This window comes from Filicampus tigris, chromosome 17 (genome assembly GCF_054856515.1).
Source record: "Filicampus tigris isolate MCC_2025a chromosome 17, RoL_Ftig_1.0, whole genome shotgun sequence".
NCBI lineage: Eukaryota > Metazoa > Chordata > Actinopteri > Syngnathiformes > Syngnathidae > Filicampus > Filicampus tigris.
Genome location: NC_141233.1, coordinates 12,214,912 through 12,242,624, shown reverse-complemented (window position 1 = coordinate 12,242,624; position 27,713 = coordinate 12,214,912). Strand labels below are relative to the sequence as shown.

Genomic DNA, 27,713 nt, shown 5'->3' with positions numbered 1-27,713 from the left:
ATGTCTAATTAGTGGTTTGGCTCTGAACTGAGTTCATGAATAGGTTGAGACAAGACTGTGCAGTTCTGCCTAGTGTTGAAACCGTTGTCAAAAATGAAATATTGCATATATACACACAATTCCATTCATGGCTATGATTGTGTGCTAACTTGCAATTGTAAAACTGAACATGAATTCTTCAAATAAATAAATCAAACGTATTAAAATATTTACTTAGCAGTGACATTCCATCAATTGCACACACATGTAAATAAAAGCAGTCCCCAAACTTTTTAGTGCCACTGGCCATTTTCACATACACATTTTCAACGATAAACAAAAACAGGAACAAATGATTCAAAATACCTTACGAGTAGCTAAGCTTCAACAAGCCATGGCCGTTTGGCATATTGCAACAAGTATTATGACAGTGCAGTGGTTTGTTATTCTATGAATAAAGTTGTTAATCTGGTGATAAAGCTTCATTTTGTGTCACTGCCGTTGTTCCTCACCTCTGATATGAATCTTTTAAGGCTAGCGGGGATCGGGGTTAGCCGCAAGCAGTTAGCAGCTAACATTGGACTCACCTGCTAGCAGTGACGCAGTACTTCACAACTATGGCATGTTGTCAAACATACTTCAATTAGTATTTTTGCTTGTTTTCAACATTTTTTTTTAGCAATGTAGCTTTTTTTCTTAAATATCTGGACTAATCAATCTTATGAGCATGAGGTAGTGTTCAGTGATTTGTGTGGATACTCCGTAACAATTGACAGCTCTGTGATGCCGAACATGTTGAGGGAAGCGCCATTACGGATTTTCAGGAAGGAGTTCCAGATTTGGGAGGCTGATGGGAATTATTAGATCGCAGCGGCAAAGTAATGGCGGTTTGTTGTGTAAGGTGAGGCCAAGGTGTGGAGATTTGTCCGAAAAAGAGGATGCTCGAGCGAGTGAGAATTCTGGTCGAAGAGTTCTGGACCTACTTGAGCCTCCAGTGTCCATGCGACAAAGTCAGCGAGTGATGGGCAAGGTCTGGAAATGTTTTGGGGGTTTTAAGGACGTGTTGATGGAGTGCTCGCCACGAGTCAAGTCAGTCCATTTTGGCGGATACTCAAGCGAAGCGATACCATGTGGATTGTGAAGAGGAGGCGCCCAAGTTCAGAGCCTGGTGGTATGCCTTGGAGCTGCAGTAGATCTGGAGCTCTGGGTGATGACGAATGGTTCTCTGTTGGACCGGTGTGAGTGAAACCAGGAAGGAGCAGTACCCGTTGCCAAGCGGTTGGCGATGATTGAATGGAAGACCAGAAAGGTCAAGGGCAATTAGGATACCTAGATCTGGTTTTGGGGCCCTGCTAATGTGGAATTTGTGATTTGGCCCAAATACCGAGAGGACCAAGTTCAGACAACTCTAGCTCCGCGGTGGTGGAAGCGGCGGTAATCAAAATCCAAACGTTTTAATCGAAGGCACCTGGACTCAGACACCGAAGGAATTAGCGTAAAGTATGTGGATAGGTGCATTCTTCTATTTGTTATTGCTCCAATGCTTGGCGCTTCTCGGAATAATGATCATTGGCAAACCTGAGAGTTGAAAGTAAATCATCAATAGTTGGAAGGGTTCCTTCTGCCATCGCACCAAATAGAGAAATCAGCCAAGTATGTTTAATAGAATTTCCATCAGTGCCCAACCTGTCTTTGAAATTGGTTATCTAAGATAATGGCTTCACGGGTTCATTACCTCATTGTCAAATTAGATTTCTTTTTCTCCCCTCCGGGCAGATTGGAAAATGATTACAGACCACCAAAATACTCCCAACTTTTGTCAAATCCGGGCGCGGGACAGCAACATCCATCTCATCGGGGTGTAAAGTAGAGAAGGATTCTTCATATATGTTGCGAGACATATATCGTAACAGTCGTCCCCTGAGATTCCCCTTCTTTACCATGTTTCCTTTTCTTCTAGTTTGCGCTACCTGACCTCTTTTCCTTGTCATACCTCGTCTATTTGCTTTCCCTTGATTTCCTCTCCTCCCTCTCTCTGGCTTCCTCTTCCCTCCTGCTTTCTTTTCTCCTCTTCTTCTCCTCTTTCCTCTCCTCTTCCCTCCTTGCCCGTTCTCTCTTCTCCTGCTCTATCCGCTCCACCTCTCGCCTCACCCGCTCTCGCCTCTCCTCCTTGTCTTTCTTGGTGAGGCGGCTAATCATTCTTTCAAAGTAGCTCTCTCTTCTCTCACCCTCTTTGCCCATCTCCTCTGTGGCGAGCCCCTCTTGTTCCTTTCTGTCCTCTGACACCCTGGTACTTATTTTCCCCCTGCTGTCGCTTCTCTCACTTTCTCTCGGCTCCTCCATCGCGGGGATCCCCTGCTTAGCTTCCTCCACCATATCACTCCTTAAGCGCTCAGTTACACTCTCTTCCTCAACTCCTTTGGCGCTCCGGTTCTCCTCGTCCTCCTTCACGCCACTCCCCGCAATATCAACGCCCTCTCCTATCTTAGTACTTTCTTCCTTTGCCTTATTGTCGCTCTCTTCATGCACCTTGTCACTCTCTTGCCCCCCATCTTCTTTGGCACTCTCTCCCTTCCCCTCCTCCTTTTGGTCACTCTCTCCCCCCTCTTTGGCCGTGTCATCTCGCACCTCGACGATACTCTCGCCATCCTCTTTGGCACTCTCTTCCTTCCTCTCCTCCTTTTGGTCTCTCTCTTCCACCTTAACACTCTCTTCTCCCTCAACAACACTCTCGGCCTCCTCTTTGGCACTTTCCTTCCCCTCTTCCTCCTTGGCACTACCATCCTCAGCCACCTCCTTTTCACTCTCCCCTGCAACACTCTCTGCCTCCACACCTTCCTCACTCTCTTTGGCATCACCAGCAACACTTTCTTCCTCACCCCCCTCCTTCGCAACACCCTCCTCATCCACCTTGACACTCTCTTCCCCACCTGCCTCACTCTCTTTAGCATCACTAGTGGCGCTTTCCTCCCCTTCTGTCTTCTCGGAGACACTCCCTTCGTCTGCCTTGACGCTCCCTTCCTCACCCTCTCTTGTCTCCTCGGTGACACTCTCCCCTTCTTCCTTTGCACTCTCTTTCTCACCCTCCTCAGTCTCTTTCCTGTCTTCCTCCCCCTCTGCCTTCCCGCCACTCTCCTTCTCCTCAGCGACACTCCCTTCCCCTGCCTCGGCACTCTCTTCGCTACCCCCCTCCTTGGCGACGCCCTCTTGTCCACTGTCGGTAACGCTTCCTTCCGCCTTCTCCCCTTCTTCAGCCCCTTCCTCCTTAGGGCCACCCTCTTCCCCGTCTTCCTTGGAACTCTCTTCCTTCTCCTGCCCCTCACTGACACTTTGCTCTTCCGCTTTCCCCTCTTCCGCTTTGGCACTGTCTTCACCCTCCTTGTTACTCTCCTCACCCTGGCTTTCATTTTCTTTCACCTCCTCCTTGGCACTCTCCTCCTCCCCCTCCCCGTCTGCCGGTTTGCCGTCATTATTGTTTTGATCATCTTCTTGCTTTTGCTCTTGGTCACCGTTTTCCTCTTCACCCTTTGAGTCATCCACCTCCTCGACCCCGTTTTCATCTGGGTCACCCTCATCTCCTTCCGCCTGGTCGCCATCTTCCCCTTCCTCTCCTTTGTCCTTTTGCTCTTCCTCTTCCCCTTCCTCTTGGTCCTCCTCTTCTTCCCCATCTTCTTCTTGGTCACCTTCGTCCTCTTCCTCCTGGTCACCATCTTCCCCTTCCTCTCCTTCGTCCTCTTGCTCATCCTCTTCCTCCTCCTCCCGGTCACCCTCCGCCTCCTCCTCGTCGCAGTCTTCCCACTCGTCGTCGTCGCAGTCTTGCCACTCTCCATCCTCGCCTTCGTAGCCCTGCTCTCCCTCATTCTCTTCCTCCTCATCACCCTCTTCTTCATCACCACTCTCCTCTGCCTCATCACTCTCTTCGTCCTCATCACTCTCTTCCTCCACGTCAGTCTCTTCATCGTCGCAACTCTCTTCTAATTCCTCGCCACTCTCTTCCACTCCCTCTGTGCCCACGAGTGCCTCCACATCTCCTCCTTCCTCTTTCTCCTCTTCCTCCTCATCATTTTCGTCTTGCTTGTCCTCTTCATAACCGGCCTCGCACTTGCTGTTGTCGCTCTCGTCCAGCTCGTCATCGCCGCCTTCCTTTTCTTCCTCCTGCCGCCTGATACACTCGTTTTCCTCGAATGTGGTTTTGTTGCCCCACTGTTTCAGCCTTGTCCATTCCTCCATCGCTCTGACGGCGATTTCCTGAAAAGAGACAGCGTGAGTCAGGCACTTTACCAATTGTGGTTGACAGAGAATCTCAAACATGCGGTGCATATAAAGAGACGACACCCCCCTTTTCAAATGCCAGGTTTTTGTCATTTAAAATGAGACCAAGATATTTCATTTCAAAATTTTTCCCACCATTAATCTGGCGCATAACCTGTAGGAGTCAGTTGAAAAGAAGAAAAACTTTCCAAAAGGAAAGGGAAAATAACAGATACAACACAACACCCTCATAACTGGTGATTAACACTTAACCAATCACACTTAAACTCATGTTAATTTAAAGTCAGCACACCTGCCACCATTTTAATGCCAAACCAAACATATTTTTTTCAAGAATGTTCGCAGCAGGCCCACTAGTTGAAACACAGCATTCTGATTAATAATGGCTAAAAACAAGTGGATTAACACTTATTCCACAAACGCAATAGTCGTCAGAATGCCTTATTTGATGCCCTTTTTCAAGCTGTTCTAGGTTTTCTAAAACACCTGGCAGATGAGATGGATGGCTTTCCAACACGCTTCAGAATGTCAAAATTTCAAAAATAAATTGAAGCTATGTACTCTTCTACTCCTCTGAGGTTGGCAGGCGTTAAGTTTTATTAGCTTTGCACTAGACGCAGCCGCGTTGTTGCGCAGCCATTTTTTTTTTAGTTGACAGGATGTCTATGAAGTGGGCAGGTGCTTGAATGAGTAGCGTATCTACGTCACAACAACACCGAAATCTGATTGGCTCGTTTTCTCCCTTTTGCAATTCCAACAGATATTGCATACCAACGACAAACCGCATACAGACTAATTTTGACCTATACATTAAAAAATATTTTGACGCTATGGGATCTTTATTATCCAGTACTGTTGAGTACCGTACAGTAAACAAAAATGCCGTGCTAAAGTACACATACCACACGCAGGATCAGGTGCTCAAACTGCTTGATGTGGTCAAGAAACTCTTGCCGTTCTTTAAGCAGTTTATCTTTCTCTCGTTTCCAGCTCACCTCCTTTTGGGACATTTCCAATGAGAGAGAGTCTTTGGAAGCTTTTAATTTCTCGAGCTCTAAGCTGGTTCTGTACAGTTCGGCCTTGGTTTTCAAAAACATCTTTTCGTTGGTCTGCATCCGGTGAGACAGCTCTGCTTTTTCCATCACTAATATTCTATTGTCTGCCTCCAGATATCTCACTTGGGAGGATATGCTTTTCTCCCGTTTAATCCAGCGGGTTTGCCACACTTCGTTAAGTTGCACATGGTATTGCTTAAGATCTAAATTACACTTGTGTAAGTCCGCGTTGGTTTTCAGTAAAATCCTCTCGTTGGCCTCCCGCATGTTGTACAGTTTGGCGTATTCTTCTAACAATTTGATGTAGTCCAGCTCTAGGTGCCTCAGGTAAGATGCTATGGTCTCCTCCCTATTCAACCACTGGGTTTGCCACTCTTCATTGAGCTGGTTGTAGTAATGCTTGAGCTCTTCGAAACACTCGCTCCCCTTAGTCCACAGCTGTCTAAACTTCTCAGTTTGATACTGTAGGAGTTGCACATTTTGCTTTAGGGAGTAATTGTCCGTGGAATCCATTTTCCTCTCCATTTGGTTGGTTCAGTGCCACACTGGCGCTGACCAGCTAATAGTCCCCACTTAATTTACGCCTTGGTTAAGATCCTGGCAGTTGCGGCTCTAGTACATAGTCATATGACTACGATGATTTGTGGGAATGATATCGGCAGGGAAAAATGACTCTAGCCCACAGTCATGTTTAGCCATGATGACACCCAGAAGAGGGGATATTGCTCTACATCACAGTCATATGGCTAATAGGCTTTGTGATGACGTCATCGTGATGACATCCTGGGTTAATGGCTTGACCCCATGGCCACTTGACTATTATATTCGTTTTGACATTCTAGACTAGGGCGATATTTTTCTACCTGGAGCAATGGCGACACCTAGTGGATCTTTATTTCAGTTTTGTTTTGTTTTGTTTTTTTTCTAAAAATTGAGAGCTGTTGGTGCAAATGCCATAAATCCACAATGAATCAACTACTGACAGACATTAAATGGCGCCGAATTGAGTGGAAGACGTAAACCCTTGTAACCATCTACGAATGTATGTTCCACCGTGTGCTATGCGTGGATTTTAAACGAAGTAAAGCTTAAACTGCTATGTTTCTGGACGATGCTGCGTTTTTTAGAGCCTTGCTCGTGGACGATAACCTCTTTTTACCGACCCTTTGACGGGTATAACAAAATGAACACCGGGATCTTGTACCTGTACAAGCAAAGTCGAAGCGGGATATTTAAGGTGTCTTTTAGGCAACATTTAGGGGGGCGTTTGAGCTCATACTCCACCGAAGGCACCGCGGAAGCCTTGTGCAATGAGCAGATCGCCCAATTGGCCAATGACAAAAGACAACAGAGCTGATGTGACCAAATACTGCTTGCTCATTGGATAACATATGGGTGACGTCGTGCAGCCCTTCTCATTGATTGGTTACTGTCTGGTTATAGCATAGCACTGTACCTTCAATGTTGTTCTTGTTCTGAGTAACCCACACCAGGTACAGTATATTCATTAAATAACTAATATTTCATGTTACTAAATTATTAATTCATGCTTTTATCGTATTTGTGCTTGTGTAAGGTGTACTTCTGCGCATAGGGACCGAGTAGAACATTGTTACTGTTTTCTGAAGAATTGGGTCATAATGTTTGACAAATAATAAAATAATTATATTATGTGTGTTATTCCAATAAACATGTACCGGTATTTGATGTTTAGTACATCGTTTTGATAACGTAATATAAGAAAATGTAAGTAATTCCTTTTGAATAATAAAAATAGAAGTACGGTTTTTCTGTCATGTTATTAAAAACAATTGTCAGTGGTAAATGAGGTGCTTCATAGTGACAAAATTAAATCCACCCACCTACACAGAGGTGGAAAAGTACTCTAAAGTAGACACTTGTGTAAAAAATAATAATAATAAAAATAAATGGAAAAAAGATACAATTAGAAAAGGTGGTTCAATTGCAAAATTTAGAGACTGAAATCTGAAATGTACTTCAGTACAAAGGTTTCATTTTATTTACTGTAAATTATAAAACACCAGTTTTGATAGTTTGGCACAATGAAAAAAACCTACACACAAGAAGAAATGTTAACAATAACTGAAAAAAATACACCCTCACCTGCATGTTTTAAAGTATTGAGTAGAGATCTGTGAGTGGAGCAAAACTAAAACAAAAATAATCAGTAAAATAAATACTAAAATACATACAGTATACCCACCACTGCATCTATGCATACACTGTATGTACTTTTCCAGTTCATAAACATGCAGTATTTGTACATACACGTTCAGCCATGGATCTCGTGTTGAACGTGGCCGACCACTACGTCTTTACGCCGTACGTGTACCCAGCGTCGTGGGCTGAGGACGGCGCCCTGCGGCAGATCCTAAGCTTGCTGGTGGTGACCAACCTTGGGGCGGCGGTCCTCTACCTGAGCCTGGGGGCCCTCAGCTACTACTTCATCTTCGACCATGACCTCATGAAACATCCGCACTTCTTAGAGGTACATGGTTCATTGTTTTTATCTGCTTTGTAAGATGATGCTGGGTGCTTAGTAAGGAGCCTATAGATAAAATTGTGTATTATGATTAGGATTACTATTATACATCTACTGTATTAGGCAAGTCCAGTTGTTTGAGCCATTTATACCATTGATAGATGGGAATGTAGCTGTACTTTTTGACTCTGGACAAAGTCCAAAGTCACCCAGAAGTCCGTAACATACCATTAGTGGTATAATGACTTGTGACTAAAATATTGACCTTAAAAGTTCTGTAATTCTACAACCGATACTTGAGAACACACCAAAACCTCCACCTTGTTGGATTAGGACAACGTCTAACATTACCTTTCTGTTTTACAGTTTGTCACAGGAACGTTAACCTTAAAAACTAGGAATATACCGATCCCATTTTGGACCTGGATGACGTACATCATTACTGCACAGCATTGTACCTTAAGAGATCCAAAAGCTTGTCACTGTAAGGAATCGTTTAAAAGATTTTTTTTTTTTTTTTTTTTGGAGCTTTGGCAGTTCATTTTTAAAGCTTAGGAAGATACCTGGACTGCTTTGGGCCAGGGAAACGTACAGCCAGTTATGTTGGAGTCCAATAATTATCCCTCTGGGAACAGTTTGTCACTGAGATGTTAGGACCAAATGTCCTGTTTGTATACCTTTGATGTTTTTGTACAGCCAGTTACCTTGGAGTAAAATATTAGCCCTAGGTAATAGTAGACTGTACCTTTAGCAGTATAATGGTTTGTCACTGGGAGAAGATACCGTTTGGGAACATACCTAAACCTTCCTTACTCTGGCAAAGGCACACACAGTCCAATAATTAGCCTTTGGGGCACCAGTCTCTTCACTCCTGACTTATACATCTTGGAAACATACACGGACATTGACACCAAAGACCTCCATTTCTAATTCGGTGTCTACGGCGATGAGTAGGTGCTGTTCACTCCATAGACATTTAACGATAAACGAACAATTTCCTCCCCCAGAATCAAGTTCGGAGGGAGATTAAATACGCACTGACCTCTCTGCCGTGGATCAGCATTCCCACCGTCGCTTTGTTCTTTGCTGAAGTTCGAGGATACAGCAAAGTGTACGACAATGTCCACGACTCTCCGTTAGGTACGTTCATATGTTGTTCCTGGGCTCAACCTCTTGAAGTTCATCGGCCCTGACGGATCTTGTGCACTTGCAGGGTGGACTGGGCTCTTCCTGAGTATGATCTCTTTCCTGCTTTTCACCGACATGTGCATTTATTGGATTCATCGCTTTTTACATCATAAGCTTATTTATAAGGCAAGTACAATTGCAGCCGCTCCTACTTACCAGTTTTGAATAATAATCATTCCGAGTTTGATGTTTGGAAATGTTGCAATTTAAAGAGATAGGCATGACAATGTTGTGAATTATGTCCATTGTGTGAATATGCCCCGTTGTGAAGTAACAGAAGCATAATGTCTGTGCTTAACCACTTGGGGGCGCAGTTAACTTTGCCCAAGACTTCCATAATCTAAAGTTGACCTATCGAGGATATTTCTTCCCATGTCCATCTTAAGTGATTAATATTTAGTATTCAAATAGATGCCGAATTGAGGGGATAATGCTAATGTTTGGAATGTTGTATGAATCAGTTACCTACCTTGTGAGTTGTGTCTGTTTTAAACCAGGCCGAGTTTAAATTTGTGAGTTTTTCAATACATTTTGGTTAGAGCCCGTCATTTTTCATGGGACTTTCGAGATCCTGACATGACACCGTGTTGCTGTCTTGCCTTGAGCACAGCTCTTTCACAAGCCGCATCACGTGTGGAAGATCCCGACGCCATTCGCCAGCCACGCCTTCCACCCGGTTGATGGCTTCATGCAGGGGCTTCCGTACCACATCTACCCGTTCCTCTTCCCGCTCCACAAGGTGCTCTACTTGGCCCTGTATGTCTTTGTCAACATCTGGACCATCTCCATACATGATGGTGACTACCGCGTCCCAAGTGCCATGACGGGCGTCATCAATGGCTCGGCGCATCACACCGACCACCACCTGTTCTTCGACTACAATTACGGCCAGTACTTTACGTTGTGGGACCGCCTGGGGGGTTCCTACCGACACCCGTCAGCCCTCATGGGCAAGGGTCCCCACGACCTGATTCGCAGGCTTCGGGCAGAAGGAAAGTTAGACAGCGGCAACGCCAATGGACAGAGCGGCATCATGCGCAAAGAGGAGTAACAATCGTTTTTTTTGAATGACAATCACAAGAGACAATCAGTAATCTTCAGTAATCTTCTGGAAACCATACAATGATTATTAGGCTTCTTGTACTTGCTGAATAGGGAGTTGCTGAGCACGATATGACCAGTTGTGACTAGGGATGTTCGATACCACTTTTTTTGTCAGCCCAATACCAGTATGAGAATTCACTGATACTAAGTGCCAATAGCTCTAGTTTTTCTTATATTTACATTTTAATTTAACACTGACCTCCCCCAAAAAGTGGAAAAAGACCGATGATGCAGATGATGAGTCATGAATGTGTCAAACTACCGCAGTATAGCGCCAACTATTGCTAAAGAGGACTTACTCGATGTCAGATTTCTTTTTTTTACTTGAGTATCGGTGGTTGGTATTGGCAGGCTCCATGATTACCCGATACCTTAAAATCAGGCCAGCATTGTGCCAATACCAAAACCTGGTATCGGTACTCGCCCTAGTTGTTACCATTTTGAAGTGGATTTTGCCTTGTTTTCAGTGTTTGAAAATACTCCTGTAGGATACAGAACTGAACAGACTGAAAATGTAGTTCTTATTCTCGGTTATGAAGATGGACTGTGCAAAGGTGCTAATCGACCACAAGTGTAGCTGTTCAAATTATGTTTTTTTTGGACAGCTACAGTTATGCCAGAACACTAAAAACACATTTTAAAGCACTTCATGCATGATAGACATGTCAACTCAATTTCATGTCATTTCATGGAATTTCTAACTTTTCACAGGGCTCTACGGAGTTGTTTTTAAAAAAAATCAATTACTCACAATTTTTTTCATCAGATCAGCCTTGGCAAAGGTCAGTGGTCTCCTGAGTGACTTCTACCGTATACGGTCTTTATAGCATTGCTAATGCAACTCTGATGGGCTGAGACTTGCAGGATTGACTTCTTAACAGCCTTGTATCAGATGTTTTTGACATAATTACTAATAATAATTAAAAAAAAATCAGGCACTTTAGACCACGTGGTTCATGTTTTGTACTTTAAACACAAACCTGACAAAGTCACAACAGCAGCTACTACCTGCGATCAAGCCTAATTCCACGTGAAGAACAACAACCAAAAGAGCATCTGAAAGTGCAAACTGAAAAGAGGCGTCTTATCTCACATGAAGTGTTAAGCGAAAGGTGCAACATTAAATCTCAGCAGAAAAACATGGGTGCCCAGAGGAAGGACCGCATGGCCGCTCCCGCCGCTATGCCTGCCAGTAATCCCATGGCGAGGTGGTCAAACACCCCGTCGAACGGGTCCCTCTGAACAATCACCTGGTGGGTGCCTGAGGAGGAAAACGGCGATCATAATCACGTTAATAAGCAAAACTCTGGACTTTGATGCTGCATTTCAGACCGCTTGGAAGTGGGGAAAGCGGAACTTCTGAGGTCTAACCTCAAAGCGCTCGAGTTCAAAGCAACATGGCTACAAACATTGACGAGCGTTAAAAAAGCCCGTCCTGAGTCGAGATACGTCAGTTCAGCATACTTCCTTGACACTTCAGCAACATGCACCAACCAAACTCTCTCAGTCTTCAAGTTCTGACTCTTTCAACTGAGCAGGCAGTACCTGGTCCTGCTCCAGACGCCACATAGATGGTGTGATAGTGGCTGAGGGGAATGGCCTGATAGGAATCATCATAGGGATCGTACGTGAACACCTGCGAGTGAGAAAACGCGGTTTCAAATCAGACTTTTTATACGCCCCCCAAAAAGTCGAACCCAAGAACGTGGATCTTACCGGGTTCCTCCTGGTCTCCAGCATGGTCAGTTTCCACGCGCTAAACGAAGGGAACGGAAATAAGAACACTTAATGGACAGTGGCGGCGGAAGTCAATGCAAACATTTCTTTTTTTTTTTTTCAAGAATATGTTCTATGCAAGCCCACTAGTTGAAACAGGGCATTCTGATAAATATTGCGTTTGTGGAATAAGTGTTTATCCACTCGTCTTTAGGATGACCTGTTTTGGTTGTTGTGAGCAGTTGTGATGTCATTTTCAGTCGACAGAAGACAAAATGGCCGCCCCCGGAGGTGGCTAAAACGAGTGCATTTTGCTGCTTTACTTATACAGTATTCCATAAACGCAAAATTAATCAGAATGCCGTGTTTTAACTAGTGGTTCTGCTGGGAACATAGTCTTGAAAAAAATACGTTTGGCTTGACTTCCGCTTTAAATAACTATAATACTTAATTGATTGATGGATTTGTTTTTGTTTAATAAAGTCAGACAATGACAAAATGGCCCTTGCATCCTTTGGTTTTAATGTATGCGGCCCTCAAAGGAAAAAGTCCGGACATCCACTATTTAAGAGAATTGAAGTTGATACAGTACGTGTTTTCTCCATCTTAGAGACAGTTTACTGCTGTTTTGGTTAGCAACAGAGGTCAAACGGGCTCTGCGGTGAACTCTACAACACCTACATGGACTCGTCCTCGCTGTTGGCACACAGGTTCATCGCTGAGCTGTCCTTGAATTGCACGACGATGACGTTCTCCTGGGGGTTAGTCTCGGGAGGCGACACCCCTAAGAGCAGACCCCCCCAGAACATTTTTACCAAAATGCTGCCATTAAGGATGACTAAATGATAATGCTCTACCTCGACATTCTAGACCGCAGCGCACATCCATGCACGTGAGCTTGAGGTTGACGCGGTGCTCCAGCTGTCGCCGGCTGTCGCTCTTGTAGAAGCAAAGACTGCCGTCCACCCAGAGGTCACACCAGTTCAACTTCCAGCGCTTCAGCACAGATGCTAGACAACAGGAAACACGCTCGATCATCACAATAATGAGTCACGCTTGGTCTGTTATCATCAACACCCAATGTACTCACTCTGTCTCCAAAGCCAGCCTGACTTCATGAGCGCCATGTTTGTCACCTGTGGTCCAAATACAGGTAGAGGAACAGGAACAAAAATGTTTTTGGTTGTTGGTCTTCTACGATGCAACAGACAGTGTTCCTGTGCTTGTTTATTTTGTGTCTGCCAGATTATTCTTTCTCCTGTCACGTCTGAGTCACAGGATAATTCTGGATTAGGCCAGCACTTGCTTGCTAGGACACCCCCCCGCCCCCCCCCTTTTCTTCAGATTTCACCTGGATTAGTTCTCTCTCTGGACCGGCACACAATCTTGAATCGAATATTATTGCTAGACAACTGGTCATGGCATTTCTTACGTTTTGTTGATTGTGTATTGTTGTCACAAAATATAGTGAATAAACTGTGACATAACAAAGGATTAGATTAGCCCATTTCTAACCGTCCCTGTGCAAGATGCAGGTCAGTTACATGAGTCTTCTAAGTATGCATACAAGGCTTCCCTGTAACAAAAGGCTTCCCTGGCCACAACATTAGGTAAAATAAATAAATAAATAAAAATCTTCTCTCTCCTGTTCAGGACTGCATGGGCAAACTTGTGCTCAAGAGTGAGTGCAATTTATTAAATATATCTTAAGTAATATTAATGTTACTGTTTTATATAATGTATAATTGTTTTATCTTGCGCAAGAACAACCTCTTGTTTTGTTCTGATATTGCGCAAGGAGAAGAGCCATGCGAGTTTAAAACCGTTTAAATTTCGTTATTTCCGGCAGAGAGCGCAGTTTACACTGACACTGCGCTAACAAAAATAAAACCAATGTATTGGAATTTTCTTTAAACACATTTTTTAAAATTCGATATCAACTGCATTGTTTAAAAATTAACCACTTATTTTTAAAGGTTTGTTCCGATTTTACGCGAGAAGGAGACAAGGAGATGCGCCATATGAATGACGTCATTTCCGTCACAGTGGGCGAGGTTTACAGTCTCCGCCAGCAAAAATAAAACACCTTGCGTATATACATATTACCCTTTTTGTTTTTGTTTTCAAATTACGATAACATGCTACCCGTGCAAAGAAAAATACCTAATTTAAATTTGTTTCCATTGTTGCGAGAGGAGGAGTCCCGTTCAAGTTTAAAGCCATTTGAACAACGTCACTTCCGGCATCCGCTGTCAGTCTAGTGAGTCCAACATCGAAAAAAAAAACACAAACAACCTAGCGAGTGGCTTCCGGGGGGGCTTCACGGTGAGTGCAGTCATAATGTCCACTAAAAATAATCATGTTGCATTCAAACTACTAAGCTAAGAAGTTGACATCGTTGACTCGATAGCAGACGCCGAAGATGAAGTTATTTCATTGCCTGTCACGATGGGACAAGTTGCAGCGCCACAATTGTAACACACCTCTATACATTTTTTTTCTTTCTTTTGTTCTTTCGACTTTCTGTCGGGTTTTTTTTTTGTTTTTTTTTTGTGATAGAGCAATAACATTAACCACTAGTAAACAGTCTTATCTTTTGGCTATATTTATCAACACCGTACAGGCTTCGGTGTTGTGTTATCGCCCCTTCAGGTGGTCTTAATTCTGCCGAACCCCGGTCAAATTTTAGTATTTTTGAACATGACCTTGATCTTTCTCTAGTATATTCGATGACAGGAGAAATAAATTCGGCTTTTTTCTCAAACGCCATGGCTCGTGCTATCGTTCGGCATAAACAGCGACTTTGAAAAAAACTGTCGTTGTTTTTTTTCATAGCACACTTCTAGCCAATAAATATGAAACAATCAACTTTACAATGGTAACTAAGTGTGCCTTCTGTGCCATGACGTACTGTACCCCCGTCCGTAACCTTGACATGGTATACAGTAGTTCCACTCATTACTTGTTTGAAACATATTTCTACGTCGTAATAATACAACAAGCAAATGAAAACAGTAAAGGCAGTAACTGAGCGTGCATTCTTGTGCCTCTTCAACATATTCTTAAGTCACTGTGCAAAGTAGTTTGCATTCATTGTTTCCCCCAAATTGTCATCATTACGGTAAATATTTGTATCAAAAACACTTTAAAGCCATAAAAATAAAATGAAAAACAGTCAATACAGCCGTAGCTGAGTGTGCTGTTTATTGAAATTATTGCACAGTATGCTATTTGATGAGATGATGACAAGTGCAAAGTGGATGTCTGTGTCTTTACAAGAGACTCTTGACATATGTTCATCATGTTCCTACCTTGCTCTATTGTCTGCAACATAATACACGCTGTTAACATAATAACCGTCATTGATGAAGAAAGGATGTTTTCCTCTGCATGTGTTTCTGTCTTCCATTCACTCATAATATCACATTTCTTCATAGTGGCCAGGGATGACTGGGTGCTTTGTTTACTCAACTGCAGATTACCAGGCATCTGTTAGATGGAAGTGTGTTATGTGTATTTTAGTAAAGTGTGGCCAGGGTTGGTTATTTAGGCTAGTATGCTAGCTAATACTATTGATAAACCAAATCTAAAGGAGTTTGTTAGTGTTCAATAATTTAACTACTGAATACTGCCGCTTATGTAGCATGGGTTCATGGTTGTGTACATGCTACAATGCATTGGTGCCTCATGATCCTCTCAGGTTTAAGTGTAATGACACCATCTTGTGGCATCTGTGTGGAATTACAACCCCACCGAGTAAAGCTACAGTTTGCCCAACTCCTGTTCTCTGCTGTTTTTCTTCATTTTTGCGTGTGTCTTTTCTCAGGAGGGGAATGTGATCTGATGTGCTGTTGAAAAGCGGCTCTGCTTTGCTCTGCCCACATCAAAGGTAAGAGTCAGCAGTTCTGTGAGAAACCCTTGCGACAGGAACATCAAACTAGAGCTATTCGGGTGATAGGAGATGATTTCTCTGAAACCGATAGTCCTGATCAGGGTGGATAAGAAGGAGGGGACTGTCCTCACCTGGACAAACACCAGGATAAGATGTGAACAGTAATTTATTTTTACTGTCTTTTCTGCTTATCTTCACAAAAGGTCTGTGACAAGTTTTAGATTAGCTTTGAAAGGCCACCATTCATCAGCTGTTAGTTTCCAAAACTGACTCTGGAAAGGTCTTGTTGTGTTTTATTCTATGAAAAGTGTGAGTTAAAGAAAAAAAATAAAAAACAATTAAAAAAAATAAAAAATTAGAGATGCATTAGGCTTAGCAACAATGCTATTGTGTTCATTTTAAAAACAATGGCTTCTAAAAATGAATCAAAAAATGTTTGAGGTACGTGTTTTTTTAATTGTACAGTGACTTGTTAAACATTTTGGTGAAGCAGATGTGGTGACCATTTGCAGCAGTGTAAAGCTATAGTACCCCAATTTGATACATATATATTTTTTGCTTTAGATACAGACTATTTGCCCATAAGTATTTGTATATTGTCTGTCTCCATGTATTGCTCCATCCGTTGTGTTCAAATGTGTGCTTGTTAGCATTATGATAGCGAACTTAAGTTCTGCGGTTTTGGTTAAATACACAATTCTCTGACGATTGCTGTGAAAATTTAAAGAAACTACATCACAAAGAAGGATTGCAGAATTGTTATAATACAAGAGTCCTGACAGTCCTGGATATGTTGGAAAAATGACTTTGCTTATTTGGGGTGGACACAGCGGGTTCTGTAAAAGGACAGGTGGAGGGTCATTTGACGGCGTCAGCGTGGCCCACTCGTGCCGCCTCACGTTTCGGCTTCCTTGTCACACATGCAATCATGCCGATGGGGTATTTTTAGAACTCTTCTCCCGGCCGGCCTTGGCGCCCACGTGAGCTCGGTTCTACGTGCTTGCAAAGTGCTTTGTTACAGCACTAGCTGAAATGCGCTATATAAATACAATTGTATTGTATTGTATTGTACAAGGCGGCCTTTGCGATCCCCCCCCACCCCACTCCCACCGCCGCCTTCTCCTGAGTAATATGAGATACAAAACTGATACAGTGGAAGTCCGAATGAAGTTTTCCCAGAGGAAATAAATAATTTGTTCCTCAACTGTCATACAAGTGTAAAAAAAAAAGAATTGCAAACCATGACAACACTTTTAAATTATACATGATAAAGGGGTAATGAGAGTGACCATTTTTTTAGGGCTGAGACAATGGATCAGTCCTATGATGAAGAGGAGGCTCGCACCTTCGTGCAGGTCATCAGCGACAAGTACAACACGGAGAACTTCCCGTACGGCCAAGGCCTGGGCGTCGTGATGCTGCCCTCCCCTCCTGGCTCGCCCGTCAAAGGTTAGCGGCGGTTGCCGGTACGATTGCTGTGGTTATTTTTATCCTAATTCCGGCATTCCTTGTCTGCAGGTCGCCTGTTCTTGCCGAGCGTGCTGGTTCTAAACGACTGTGGCATCAAAAAGGCGGGCGACAGGTCCGACATCGCCGCTTTCTGTGCCCATGTTGTGGAGCTGGACTTGTCCTACAATGAGATCCACGACTGGGCCGAGGTGAGCCAAACTACTGTCATTATTACCTCCGCCAAGGAAAATGCCTCTTTATTTGAGTTTGTTTTGTGTGACTCTTCCTAAAAAGAAAACAAACTCACACATTTAAGATCGGCCCGGTTTAAAATCCCAACATATGACATGATAGAACACCAATTCATAAATCATTCCATTTGTGTTTCATCTCCCTAAGTCAGTTAATTTTAAATGTGTTATTTTATTAGATTTTTTTTTACTTGCATCTATTTTGTTTTGAGGAGTCCGCATACTACTACTGTAGTGGCACACGTACCACACAGAATCACTGTCCTCGACTTCTTCCAACGTATTTTTTATTCAACACCAATTTAAATATTTGGCTGTTTCACGACTGCCCTAGAAATTTCATTTTCATGTGTCTGCCAGATCTGTGCCATCGTTTCCAACGTCCCTCGCCTGGACTTCCTCAACCTGAGCATGAACCCGCTGAGCGGCGCCATGCTGGAGCCGTGCATGGCCGAGGTGTTCGCCCGGGTGCGGCGGCTCGTCCTCATCAACACGCACGTCAGCTGGGACACCGTGCATGCGCTCACGCAAAACACGCCTGAGTAAGTAGGACGACCATGACCATATAATAGGTTGACCTAAAGCAACAACTGTTTACCATTTGCGCTCCTGATTTGTCCTCAGGCTGGTGGAGCTCTTTCTGTGCCTGAACGACTACCATGTCGTGTCCCAGTCCTGCACTTCCTGCCCGTCCCTCCGCCTGCTGCAGATCACCGACAACCACCTGCGTGACTGGGCGGAGGTGCGCAAGTTCGGACAGATGTACCCCGGCCTCAGCGAACTGGTGCTGGCCAACAACTGCGTAGAGTGCGTGGGCGACACCCGGGAAACGCTGCAGCGCCTCTTCCCCAACTTGCGCTACATCAACCTCAACAACTCAGGTCAGCAGAGATGTGCAATTTGAATTCCTCACTATTGTGATGGCGATTTAATATCCATCCATCCATTATCCAAACCGCTTATCCTCACGAGGGTCGCGGGGGGTGCTAGAGCCTATCCCAGCTGTCTTTGGGCAGTAGGCGGGGTAAACCCTGAATTTTTTGCCAGCCAGTCGCAGGCAATTAAATCTGCAATTCTTTTTTTTTTGTCAACGTCCTGTTCTTATATATTAAACAAAAGCAATAGATGAATCTATATTTAACAGTCAAAGTCATTACAGTTAACAAAAACTAACAGAATAACAAACTAAAGTAGAAAAAAAACATTTTCATTAACGAAAAAATAAACACAACTGCAACAACTTCACAAAATTCTACCAGACAAGTGTGGTGTAAACAAGTCAGTAAGTGAGAGGTCAGATTACGACAGTAATGCAAACAAATCGGTGGCTTTATCGCTGAACCCTAAATCGCGACAATGTTCTGTCGCGCAGGGCTGAGCAAGTGGGAGGACATCGGGAGAATGAATTTCTTCCCCAAGCTGCAAGAACTGAAAGTGATGGGGATTCCGCTGTTGCAGCCATACAACACACAAGAGCGCCGCAGCCTCCTTTTAGCACAGTAAGGCCGAACACACCCAGTGTGCTCTGGGAACTCGTCCACAGTGTGTTCCAGGTACATCGATTTATTCGGAATTTCGGAGTCGAAGAAGACATGCCTGTTTTTTTCATGTGTCTTCATGACAAGTCTGTTGCATACGTTAGTCAAAATACCCCAAAGATTTGCACAATATTTAGTAGTAGTTGTATTTAGTAGTGTGTGTATGCGTGTACATAAGCCATAGCTTCTACTTCTACATTTAAATCATCTCTGTCATCTTTTCTCTCTTTGTAACACTCTAGATTTCACTTGATTTCAAACACTTGTGGTCAAATTTCCAAAGCTCCGCCATTTCCGCATTCCAATGATACACAGTGATCTCATCCAAAAGAAACACAAGGCTGCCATCTGCTGGCCATAGATAAGATTTCTGTTGACTCAAAATATCTTCTGGGACACATTTGTTTACATTGAAAGTTTTGTTTGATTTCTAAGTTGTTTTTGAATTCCTAAGGCCCCACAGTACACAAAAGGGCACATTACTCTCAGTGTTTTAAGCTGCCGCATCTTCCTGTTCCCAAGTTGCTAAATTAATACCTCCGACCCACAGGTTGCCAAATGTCTTGGTGCTGAACGGGGGCGCGGTGTCCGACAACGACAGGGAAGATGCTGAGAGGTTCTTCATCCGGTACTACCAGGATTGTCCGGAACAGGAACGCCCGCACAGGTGTGAAAACAAAACGATATCTCAACTATTAGGCCTTTGGACCCAAACTCGAGAAGTTTCCGAAAAGGCAACGTTAACAACCACGCAAAGTTGGCATAATGGGCAACTCATACCCGACTTAGTGTACAATTAAATATGAAAAGTAAAAAAAAAAAAAAACTGTAAAAACAAAGTGAAATATTCTCATCCAAAGAATCAAGGCAATCAGCAGCAGCATTATTTTATTTAATATTCTCCCCGTGCACCTGTTTAGTATTTTGCTGTGCAGAGAGGCTCTGTTATGACATTAACTGCTAAAACTAGCTTAGCTTGTGCGAAGAAAGACATGAACGAAGAAATGAGCTTTGCCACAGCTGATGAATGAAGAATGAGTAACTGAGTAGGGGGAGAACTTCATATTCTCTTTTCCAGGAGGTGGGATGGGCCAGTGTCCCATTACTTTTGCCCAATTTTTTTTTTTAAACTGGTGACTACGTCATTGCCCACGCTTTTTACCACAGGCATTCCACTTAACTTAGTGAACAAATGTGTAGTCCCTAACTAGGTGTAGGGGGGCAGGACTAACCTTTGGTGGGTGGGTGGGGGGGACAATGCCACCTCTCTCTCAACTCTCAATGACTTCTTTGTACTGGGAGCTCTCTGATTGGGAAAAGGGATACACAGGGTAGCAGGTAGTTTTTTTTTATATATGTATTTTAAATACATGCTGCGCTTTGTCAGTTCGAAAACCTTATGGTTTTTTTTAATTGAATTGAATTTATTATGAACATGTAAGAATTGTTTAAAGTGTGGAGATTATTTGCTTTTTTTTATGTTACAGGAGATGACGGTGGTTTTAGAAAGAAGGATTTGGGGCAGACAATCTAGTGCCCCTGGATTCATTTTGCAATTGAATTACTACTCTGTATTAAATTTGAATCACAGTACCATCTAGTGGGACACAGCCAACGAATTAAGCCACTAAGCAACAATGTTGCCCAGATAACACAAAACATTTGTGAGTTACCATAAAACTGAAAAAAAGATATAACCAGCCTGGTGTCACCATCAAATGCAAATGAAGAATCTCCCAAGTGTTAGCTATTTAGTTATTAACTGAAAAACTAGTCATTAGCTATTTAGTTATTAACTGAAAAACTAGTCAAAAATATTTTCATTAGGTTACGGATTAATCCAAAAATTCCCAAATTTGGAGAGTCCTGCTGTTCATGGGTCATCACAACGTAGATCAACAGAATCGCTCAGATTTTTTTTTTCCCTATGTAGCAAGGCAACTGCTCTGCTGACGAATAAAAAAATTGGCAAATGTCAGTTATGCCCTGATCGGCTCTTTGAATGACAAACTTGTGTCCTGCAGTAAATGTTCTGTCCAAATCAAATCCTTACTTTGCATCAAGTCAAAAATTTAATGAACGGCATCTAATGAAAATCAAGCATCTCTAAAAATCTTCCGGGGATCAACTAGAACAGCCCCATCAAAGAATGAAAAAAAAAAAAGGCGTGAGCCAGTCGTGGCTCACGGGGCTGTTTAAATAAAAAAACGAGAGACCGATGAAGGCATAAACATACAATACACATTCAAAATAAATACAAATCCTACTGACACTGAATCGGACCACTGGGGTGTAGGTGAGGGGGGCGCACAGAGTTGAGTTAATCTGTCCATCAGGGGTTTGGCGGTGCTTGAATGTCTTGTGTGACATTGCAAGTCACTGAGAAACAGGCGTAGCCTGAAAAGAGCCCAGCGAGCTGTACAGGAAGGATTAGTTGCAAGAAGAGTGACCAGACTGAAAATGAAATGCGAGTCTCCACCGGAGTAAGCAGAGGGCCTGAAGGGGGATTCAAAGGGGGACAGCACCTTACGGCAAAGAGGGAATAATGAGTGTTCCAGGGAGATAAGAAGAGGCGACAAGTTTGACATTTTTAACCTTTAACGCAAATTTAGAGCTAGCAAACAAGCTCGCCGCAGGAAAACCAATGAACTCAGTCTTCATCCCGAGAGCAGACAAAATATGCAGTTTTCACAATTCAAAACGTTTCTCACTTGTCTTAATGTTTGCGACACTTAAAGCGAAAGTCAACCCAAACATTTGTTGTTGTTTTTTTCAAGAATATGTTCCCAGCAATGAGCAATGACGGCTGACCCGTTTTCTGAATCTGAGCCGTGATTGGTCGTTGCGAGCAGTTGTGATGTCATTTTCTGTTGACAGACGACAAAATGGCCGCCCCCAGAGATGGCTAAAAACGAGTGGATTAGCCGAGGGATCAGGAAGCCGTCTGTTTTGAGAATTCATTAAGATGATTATTAGTGTCTTCACATAGATGAATATCATTAATTTCTAACGCCGGTTGCCTTTCGGATCAAACAGGAGCCAAGAAGTAGCTGTTTCTGTTTCAAAAATGGAGAGCCTCAGTGATCTGACTCCAGCAATCCTCCCACAGGTACGATGAGCTGGTATCCAAGTACGGTCAACTGGCCCCATTGGCCGACGTGGACCTGAGCCCCCGCTGCACAACGGTGGACGTCCGCTGGGGCGACAGGGTGGAGGCGGTCAGCCTCCGCCTGGAGCAGACGGTGGGTGACCTGAAGAAGCAACTGAGGGCGCTTCTTCAGCTTCCCAGCAACGGGACCAGGCTATTCTACATCAACCGGGAAATGTCTTCGGTCTTGGGACCGGAGGAATTAAAGTGCGGCTTCCGGGCCCTCCACTCGTACAGCATTCGAGATGGAGACGAGATCCTCGTAGTGCCCAAGGTGAAAAGCCGCTGTAACTCCTCACACCTTTGAGGTAGGACTCTTGGGTATTTTGTTTTGTTTTCCGGGGGTGGGTGGGGCTGTGATTCACAGGACTCGCTGGACACTTACTAGATTGGCTTTGACTTGAATTTGACTTTTGGTGCAACAAAATGTTGGCGCTAGTTCAAAGGCTAGATGGGTTAGCAGGCAGGCTGATCTCGGGACATAAGTCGCTGTTTTCATGAGAGAGAGTCCTTGAACAGTTGTCTAAACCAGTGTTTTTCAAACTTTCAAACAGGAATTAAATAAACACAAAGAAAAAAGTATTTTATAATGTTTCGTATTAATACTGACTCAGTGTGAAACATGGGCCGGTTTGGATAAACATGCCTCACTAATTCGCTTGTCTCTAAACAAAGACAATTAGCTACCTGCTGCTGCTGCCTCCTGCTGGTATGGAAGAGTACTACTATGTAGTAAAGACATGATTACGCTGCCAGGCGCTAGACCGCACAGGCGCACAAATTAGATAATTTACCAGTATAATTTACAGTATCCCAATGTGCCGCGGCACAGAGTTTGAAAAACACTGGTCTAAACCACCTAAATTGCAGCGTGTTAACCAAAAACTGCAGAGATTCCAGCCTTGCACGTTTTGGTTGCTTTGGCTAATTGAAGCCGTTTAGATCGCCAAGACCTTGGCTCTAACCATGATGGACGATGTTTGGATTGAAGACGGATGGATGGCTACCAGTGAGTTGTTAGTCATTTTGGCCCAGATGGCTGTTCTATTTGTTTACTGCAAAGGTGTTTTTGCTCGGATGTGTACGACGTAGATATGTCATTCTTAAAAGCTACTGATTGCAAAACAGTCAACCTCATTTATGCTGAAGTGATCGCAGCCACGTGATCAAACAATTACTACCAAATTTCTTCCCACCTATCCGTCCAGTCCAGATTTTGAGCGGCCCTGCCTTCCCGTAGAGCCCCAGACTAGATGGTAACCAAACACCTGATGTAGTGTCAGGTCACTTCCTCCGTATCTACTGGGCTGGCTCACCAGTGGGGTGGCGGGAGGGGCGTCGACCACCCGTCCGACTGAATGCCACCCTTCTTCCATCGCGCGCACAAACCTGACACCTTGAGTGTCCACTCTTTCACAGGATGCGGGGTCTTGACCTCTCCCACTGGCTCACGTTAGCCTGAAATTGTTATTTTTTTGAAACACTAAGTTTACACAAACCCAGCGAGAACTTGGGAAAGCCCACACAGAACAAATATTTGCCATTTCTGGATTAAAGACCAGAACCTTTCTAGCAATCTTGCCTCATGTTTCAGCTTGGAGCTTCTCGGTATGTTGGTGTGTTTGTACAGACAACCTACTCATCTTGCACAAAAAGTTGAGTTTACCTTTGAGTTTGAAGACGTCCTGAAATGGCAGGAAATTTGGGTAAACCCGAGCCAAATTTTCAGTGGACGTTTTTAGCTGGTATTTGGTGAACACTGTTGTGGGATCTAATGTGATTTGTTTGCCATATGGTGTTGGTTTTCATATATTCTGAGATTTGCTTTTAATCATTTATAAAATGTGACACTCTCAACACTGTGCACATGAGAATTGAGCATGATTTTGTACAAATCTTACTTGTGCTTGACCCCCCCCCCACCAAAAAAAACACACTTGACAGATATTTGTAGTATTTTGGGGTTTTCATTGCTATTGTGAAAATAAAATGCAAAAACAGATCTGAAATGTTAACAAAATGTCACTTTGCTTACATTTTTAGTACAGATTTCTACTACATTTTCACAGGAACATGTTGCACCATCACTTTCAGGAAGATTTAAAATATCGTAAACCGCCAATGCCTAATGGTTTGCCTTGTGCTGTCCCAGTGTATTAATTTATACCTTTTGGAGCGTTGTTGTCAGTGGTTACTTTTTTGTGTATTCTACTTCTCAATATCATGATGCCATTTTCACAGCTCTATGTACAATTTTGTTTTGACTTCTCTTTGAAGAAATAAATTATGAACCTATCCTATATCTGTAGGGTTTTTTTTCGTCTTTGGGACAAACTGATCCATAGTCTTGGAGATGTTTCCGCTGGTCATCCTCTTAAGAAGTTTTTCAGGTCTTAGGATCCTGGACATTTTTATTTCTGGCTGGTCTGGTCTAAGACTTTTGGCAAAGCTGCAGTGTAGCTCATTCCATATGTGTCAGACCGGGTCATGTTTCCGGGATAGTCCTTTCCAATTACCCCCTCCTCCCCGTTCCCTTCCATCTTTAATCCTGTTTGAGATGTTGGTGCCAGAACCGCAGATGCACCCTTCAAAAGACCAGTCACCAGACTTTCTCTGTAAAAGTTCACCCAAATAACAATGTTTGTTTTGTGTGTTGTTGTTCTGCAGTGAGCACCCTGTATACCAGGGGTGGACAATTCCGCCACTCGAGGGCCTGTATCCTGCATGTTTTCCATGTGACCCTTGTGCAACCCACCTGATTCAAATGATCAGAATCGTTATCCAGCTTCAGAATCGTTATCCAGCTTCTGCCGACCTTGCTGATATATGATCATTTGAATCAGGTGTGGTCCAGTAGGGAGAGATGGAAAACAGGCAGGATACTGGCCCTCGAGGGCCGGAATTTCCCACCCCTGCTGTATACCTTTGTTGATTTGTAGCCATCTTTTACACAGAGCTCACATAATAGGCCCATGCAATAAGCTGCCTTAGCTTTTTCCTCACAGACCGCTATCACCTTAAGAGCTCTCCTCCATTGAACTTTTGACTTTCCATTGAAAGTCCCTAGATACCGGTAGTTCCTTCTTGTATCTCATTTGAAGATGGAATAATTGCCTCCCAGATTTTCCTGTTGGATATACGTTCTCAATAGTGTCTGTGGTGGATGATAGCTGTATTTTAAAACTGTTGTCTTGCCTCAGAATTATGAACAAATCATCTTTGATAAGTTTAGCCGGTTTCCGAATCAAGAGTTGCAGGTTGTCGGTACTGTGCCTGAAAAAATCAGATATTGGCTGCTTAGGTGTAGTTGCTACTCCGATCCGTCCTGTTGCATTATGACGTGGCTGAGAGTGCAGTGGCGTGCGGAGGGATTTACCTGAGTGTATTGTGCTCTTTAAAGGCGTCATGGGGGGTAAGAAGGTTTGAGTTTCTGAAGAAGGTTCAGTTCGTCTTGAATGAGAGCACTAAAAGGGCAAGGGCAAGGATAACTGCCGGGATCAGGGGTGGCCCATTCCCCCACTCCATGGATTGGGTGACTCCAGCGGGGTATCCAGTCGTGAACCTGCTTTGTGAGGGTCAAGCTTGATGGGTTCCCCAGAAGACGTGATGCCTGCGTATACCTTGACGAGGACTGCCTCGGCTAACAAGTTGAAAGAAAGACCGCAACCCTCTGTTGGTTGTCGAACTATATGTAGAAACTTTTTGTTTCTTCTCCAGCTGGAGACCTGAAGGGATCTTAACATCTGTCAAACATTTATCTTGTTAGGTGGTTGAGAAATCAATAATCTAGTTTGGAACATTCGCCCGATGACTCTTACAGAGATTCAGACTATGGCTCTGGTACTCCATCCAAAGACAGAAAAAGCCAGGGCAACTTCCCTCTACCCTTACCAAGTCAATTACTACAGAACAGCAACACGTAAAAAAAGCAGGAACATTACATATTTTATAAGTAAAGGACAACGCCGCTCCCTTTAGAACTCTTGCACTACCTCCATAGATGGAGTACAGCTTGATTAACTGAAAGACGGCAGAAAATGACATGGTTTCCAGATAAAAGATAACGTTCTGCCTCTCTTACGGGTCTGATACCACCTCCAAAGATGGAAAATACTCTGGTTGACATCGTCCCCCTATTCCATAACTAGAAAAAAGGCAGAAGAAGGACATTGTTTAATGGTAGTGGCGGGGCTCTATTTTAGGTTTACTTCCAAGAATAAGTGGCAATAAAACAGGCCAAAATCCAGAGGTCAGGAGGTGAGGCACGGCAAGTGTGTTGAAATAACTATTAAGTAAAGATTACTTGAAATATTTCTAGAGGTGGCAGGTCAAATTGCTGCTGGCAATGCATTCGAGTATTCGAGCCAAAATAGAGAATGCTGTAGAACCTGCTGACTTCTTTTTAGCTCTCGGAGCCACAAGAAGACTGGCATGTTGTCAGCCAAAGGCTTGGGATGGAACTTAAGGTACCACGAAGACAAAATTTGAGTCAAAACTTTGCAACCAGAATGGAATAAAGCCGGATGAAGTGTACAAGTGAGTCCGCTGATAGTGTAGTGGTACACACGCCTGAGTTGTGTGCGGGCAGCGTGGGATCGATTCCCGCTCAGTGACAGTGTCTATGTGTGCCCTGCGACTGGCTGGCGACCAGTTCGGGGTGTAGTCTGCCTTCGCCCATTGACGGCTGGGATAGGCTCCAGCAACTCCCCGCGACCCTATATAGGATAAGCGGTTTGGAAGATGATGATGACATGAAGTGTACAAGTGGCTTAAGCAAACCAGTTGTTGCATTTAATGAATAGCAACATTTCCGTGAGGTACAGGACACGTCCATCTTTTCCACTTTATTCATACACCGCATTTCCTAAAACACAAACCTAAGTCAAGGACCTTTCCTCGGCCACCCGGTCATCTGTAACTCTTGATATCCTCAGCCTTTGTGTGATTTTGCCCTTCACCGATCAGTACGCGTCCATTTATGCTCAGTCTTGAGGGGGTTCATAAAAGAAGCCTCAGCTGAGGGAGCATCGGAGTGTCTTAATGGTAGCAAGGGTCCTGGCCTCACTCCTGGAGCCTTTCACATGTCTTGCTCCCCCCCATTCCAGCTCTCCAGTTACTCCCCACTGTCCTCCCGCAACAAAGCCCCGACTCAGCGCCCTCCAAACCCGTTTCCCAGACCCCATCAGCACATACCCACCTTAGATTTCCACGACTTGCTATCGGGCGAACATCTCCGAAGACTACTTGTCCTGTGCATTCTCGCAAATGTTGCTTTTTCCTAATTAAAAAGGAAGCGAAACATAGTACCCAGAGTGACTCATGTTAATTCCGTAACTTTACCTTACATACACCCCAAAAAGCCATGATTTAAGGACAGCGGGTTTCTTGGTGAGATGATACTGTTTCAGAGATGTCCCAATTCAAGTGATCTCGCATTAGTGTCATTAGTAGCTAATTTCTATCTTTTTACCTGAAAAAATGCTCGGTTGTCTCACAAAGACATTCTCTTTGATATTCTTACAGGGATAAAAGCAATACAACATTGGACATAAATGAGTTCATCGGAAATACAGTATGTTGACACTTTTAATGTTTTTCAAACCCCCCCAAAATGGAAG

The 27,713-nt window shown here is 43.7% G+C and overlaps 4 protein-coding genes across 5 annotated transcripts; 2 read left to right on the top strand and 2 right to left on the bottom strand.

The window, feature by feature from the left end:
• Positions 1–376: 376 nt before the first annotated feature.
• On the bottom strand, positions 377–6,102 carry LOC147133405 (uncharacterized). Of its 2 annotated transcripts, none has more exons than XM_086012771.1 (3): positions 5,154–6,102; positions 2,890–4,227; positions 377–2,679 (listed from the first exon to the last, which is right to left on the bottom strand). In XM_086012771.1, the coding sequence occupies exons 1-3, from the start codon at positions 5,829–5,831 to the stop codon at positions 1,978–1,980; spliced, it is 2,718 nt and encodes a 905-aa protein (XP_085868897.1). In that variant the 5' UTR covers positions 5,832–6,102; the 3' UTR covers positions 377–1,977. The 2 variants fall into 2 exon arrangements, with proteins under 2 accessions (XP_085868897.1, XP_085868898.1); XM_086012772.1 differs by having other exon boundaries at positions 5,247–6,102.
• A 637-nt stretch (positions 6,103–6,739) lies between these two features.
• Positions 6,740–12,318, top strand: LOC147133404 (lathosterol oxidase-like). The gene is made up of 5 exons (XM_086012773.1): positions 6,740–6,799; positions 7,604–7,815; positions 8,817–8,949; positions 9,023–9,123; positions 9,608–12,318. The coding sequence occupies exons 2-5, from the start codon at positions 7,606–7,608 to the stop codon at positions 10,046–10,048; spliced, it is 885 nt and encodes a 294-aa protein (XP_085868899.1). The 5' UTR covers positions 6,740–6,799; positions 7,604–7,605; the 3' UTR covers positions 10,049–12,318.
• Positions 11,055–13,115, bottom strand: plekhb1 (pleckstrin homology domain containing B1). The gene is made up of 6 exons (XM_086012774.1): positions 12,908–13,115; positions 12,675–12,827; positions 12,499–12,601; positions 11,818–11,857; positions 11,647–11,737; positions 11,055–11,362 (listed from the first exon to the last, which is right to left on the bottom strand). Exons 1-6 carry the CDS (start codon positions 12,942–12,944, stop codon positions 11,229–11,231), a joined length of 558 nt encoding a protein of 185 aa, XP_085868900.1. The 5' UTR covers positions 12,945–13,115; the 3' UTR covers positions 11,055–11,228.
• Positions 13,116–14,053: 938 nt separating this feature from the next.
• On the top strand, positions 14,054–24,395 carry LOC147133402 (tubulin-specific chaperone cofactor E-like protein). The gene is made up of 9 exons (XM_086057436.1): positions 14,054–14,142; positions 15,644–15,706; positions 17,010–17,158; positions 17,228–17,367; positions 17,770–17,951; positions 18,034–18,290; positions 18,782–18,908; positions 19,498–19,614; positions 22,057–24,395. The coding sequence occupies exons 3-9, from the start codon at positions 17,020–17,022 to the stop codon at positions 22,400–22,402; spliced, it is 1,308 nt and encodes a 435-aa protein (XP_085913562.1). The 5' UTR covers positions 14,054–14,142; positions 15,644–15,706; positions 17,010–17,019; the 3' UTR covers positions 22,403–24,395.
• The last annotated feature ends 3,318 nt before the right edge of the window (positions 24,396–27,713 follow it).

Bases quoted from the DNA above. Each gene is read 5' to 3' on its own strand.
- LOC147133402 (XM_086057436.1), top strand. From the start codon at position 17,020: ATGGATCAGTCCTATGATGAAGAGGAGGCTCGCACCTTCGTGCAGGTC. The intron at 18,291-18,781 runs GTCAGCAGAGAT...TCTGTCGCGCAG, and splicing joins CATCAACCTCAACAACTCAG to GGCTGAGCAAGTGGGAGGAC. The intron at 18,909-19,497 runs GTAAGGCCGAAC...TCCGACCCACAG, and splicing joins CGCAGCCTCCTTTTAGCACA to GTTGCCAAATGTCTTGGTGC.
- plekhb1 (XM_086012774.1), bottom strand. From the start codon at position 12,944: ATGGCGCTCATGAAGTCAGGCTGGCTTTGGAGACAGA. The intron at 12,602-12,674 runs GTAGAGCATTAT...GTCTGCTCTTAG, and splicing joins CTGCGGTCTAGAATGTCGAG to GGGTGTCGCCTCCCGAGACT. The intron at 11,858-12,498 runs GTAGGTGTTGTA...CCCTTCGTTTAG, and splicing joins AACAGCGAGGACGAGTCCAT to CGCGTGGAAACTGACCATGC.
- LOC147133404 (XM_086012773.1), top strand. From the start codon at position 7,606: ATGGATCTCGTGTTGAACGTGGCCGACCACTACGTCTTTACGCCGTAC. The intron at 8,950-9,022 runs GTACGTTCATAT...GTGCACTTGCAG, and splicing joins TGTCCACGACTCTCCGTTAG to GGTGGACTGGGCTCTTCCTG. The intron at 9,124-9,607 runs GCAAGTACAATT...CCTTGAGCACAG, and splicing joins ATCATAAGCTTATTTATAAG to CTCTTTCACAAGCCGCATCA.
- LOC147133405 (XM_086012771.1), bottom strand. From the start codon at position 5,831: ATGGAGAGGAAAATGGATTCCACGGACAATTACTCCCTAAAGCAAAAT. The intron at 4,228-5,153 runs GTATGTGTACTT...GTCTCTTTTCAG, and splicing joins AGCACCTGATCCTGCGTGTG to GAAATCGCCGTCAGAGCGAT. The intron at 2,680-2,889 runs GTGGATGAGGAG...GAGAGTGTTAAG, and splicing joins GTGGGGAAGAGAGTGTCAAG to GTGGAAGAGAGAGACCAAAA.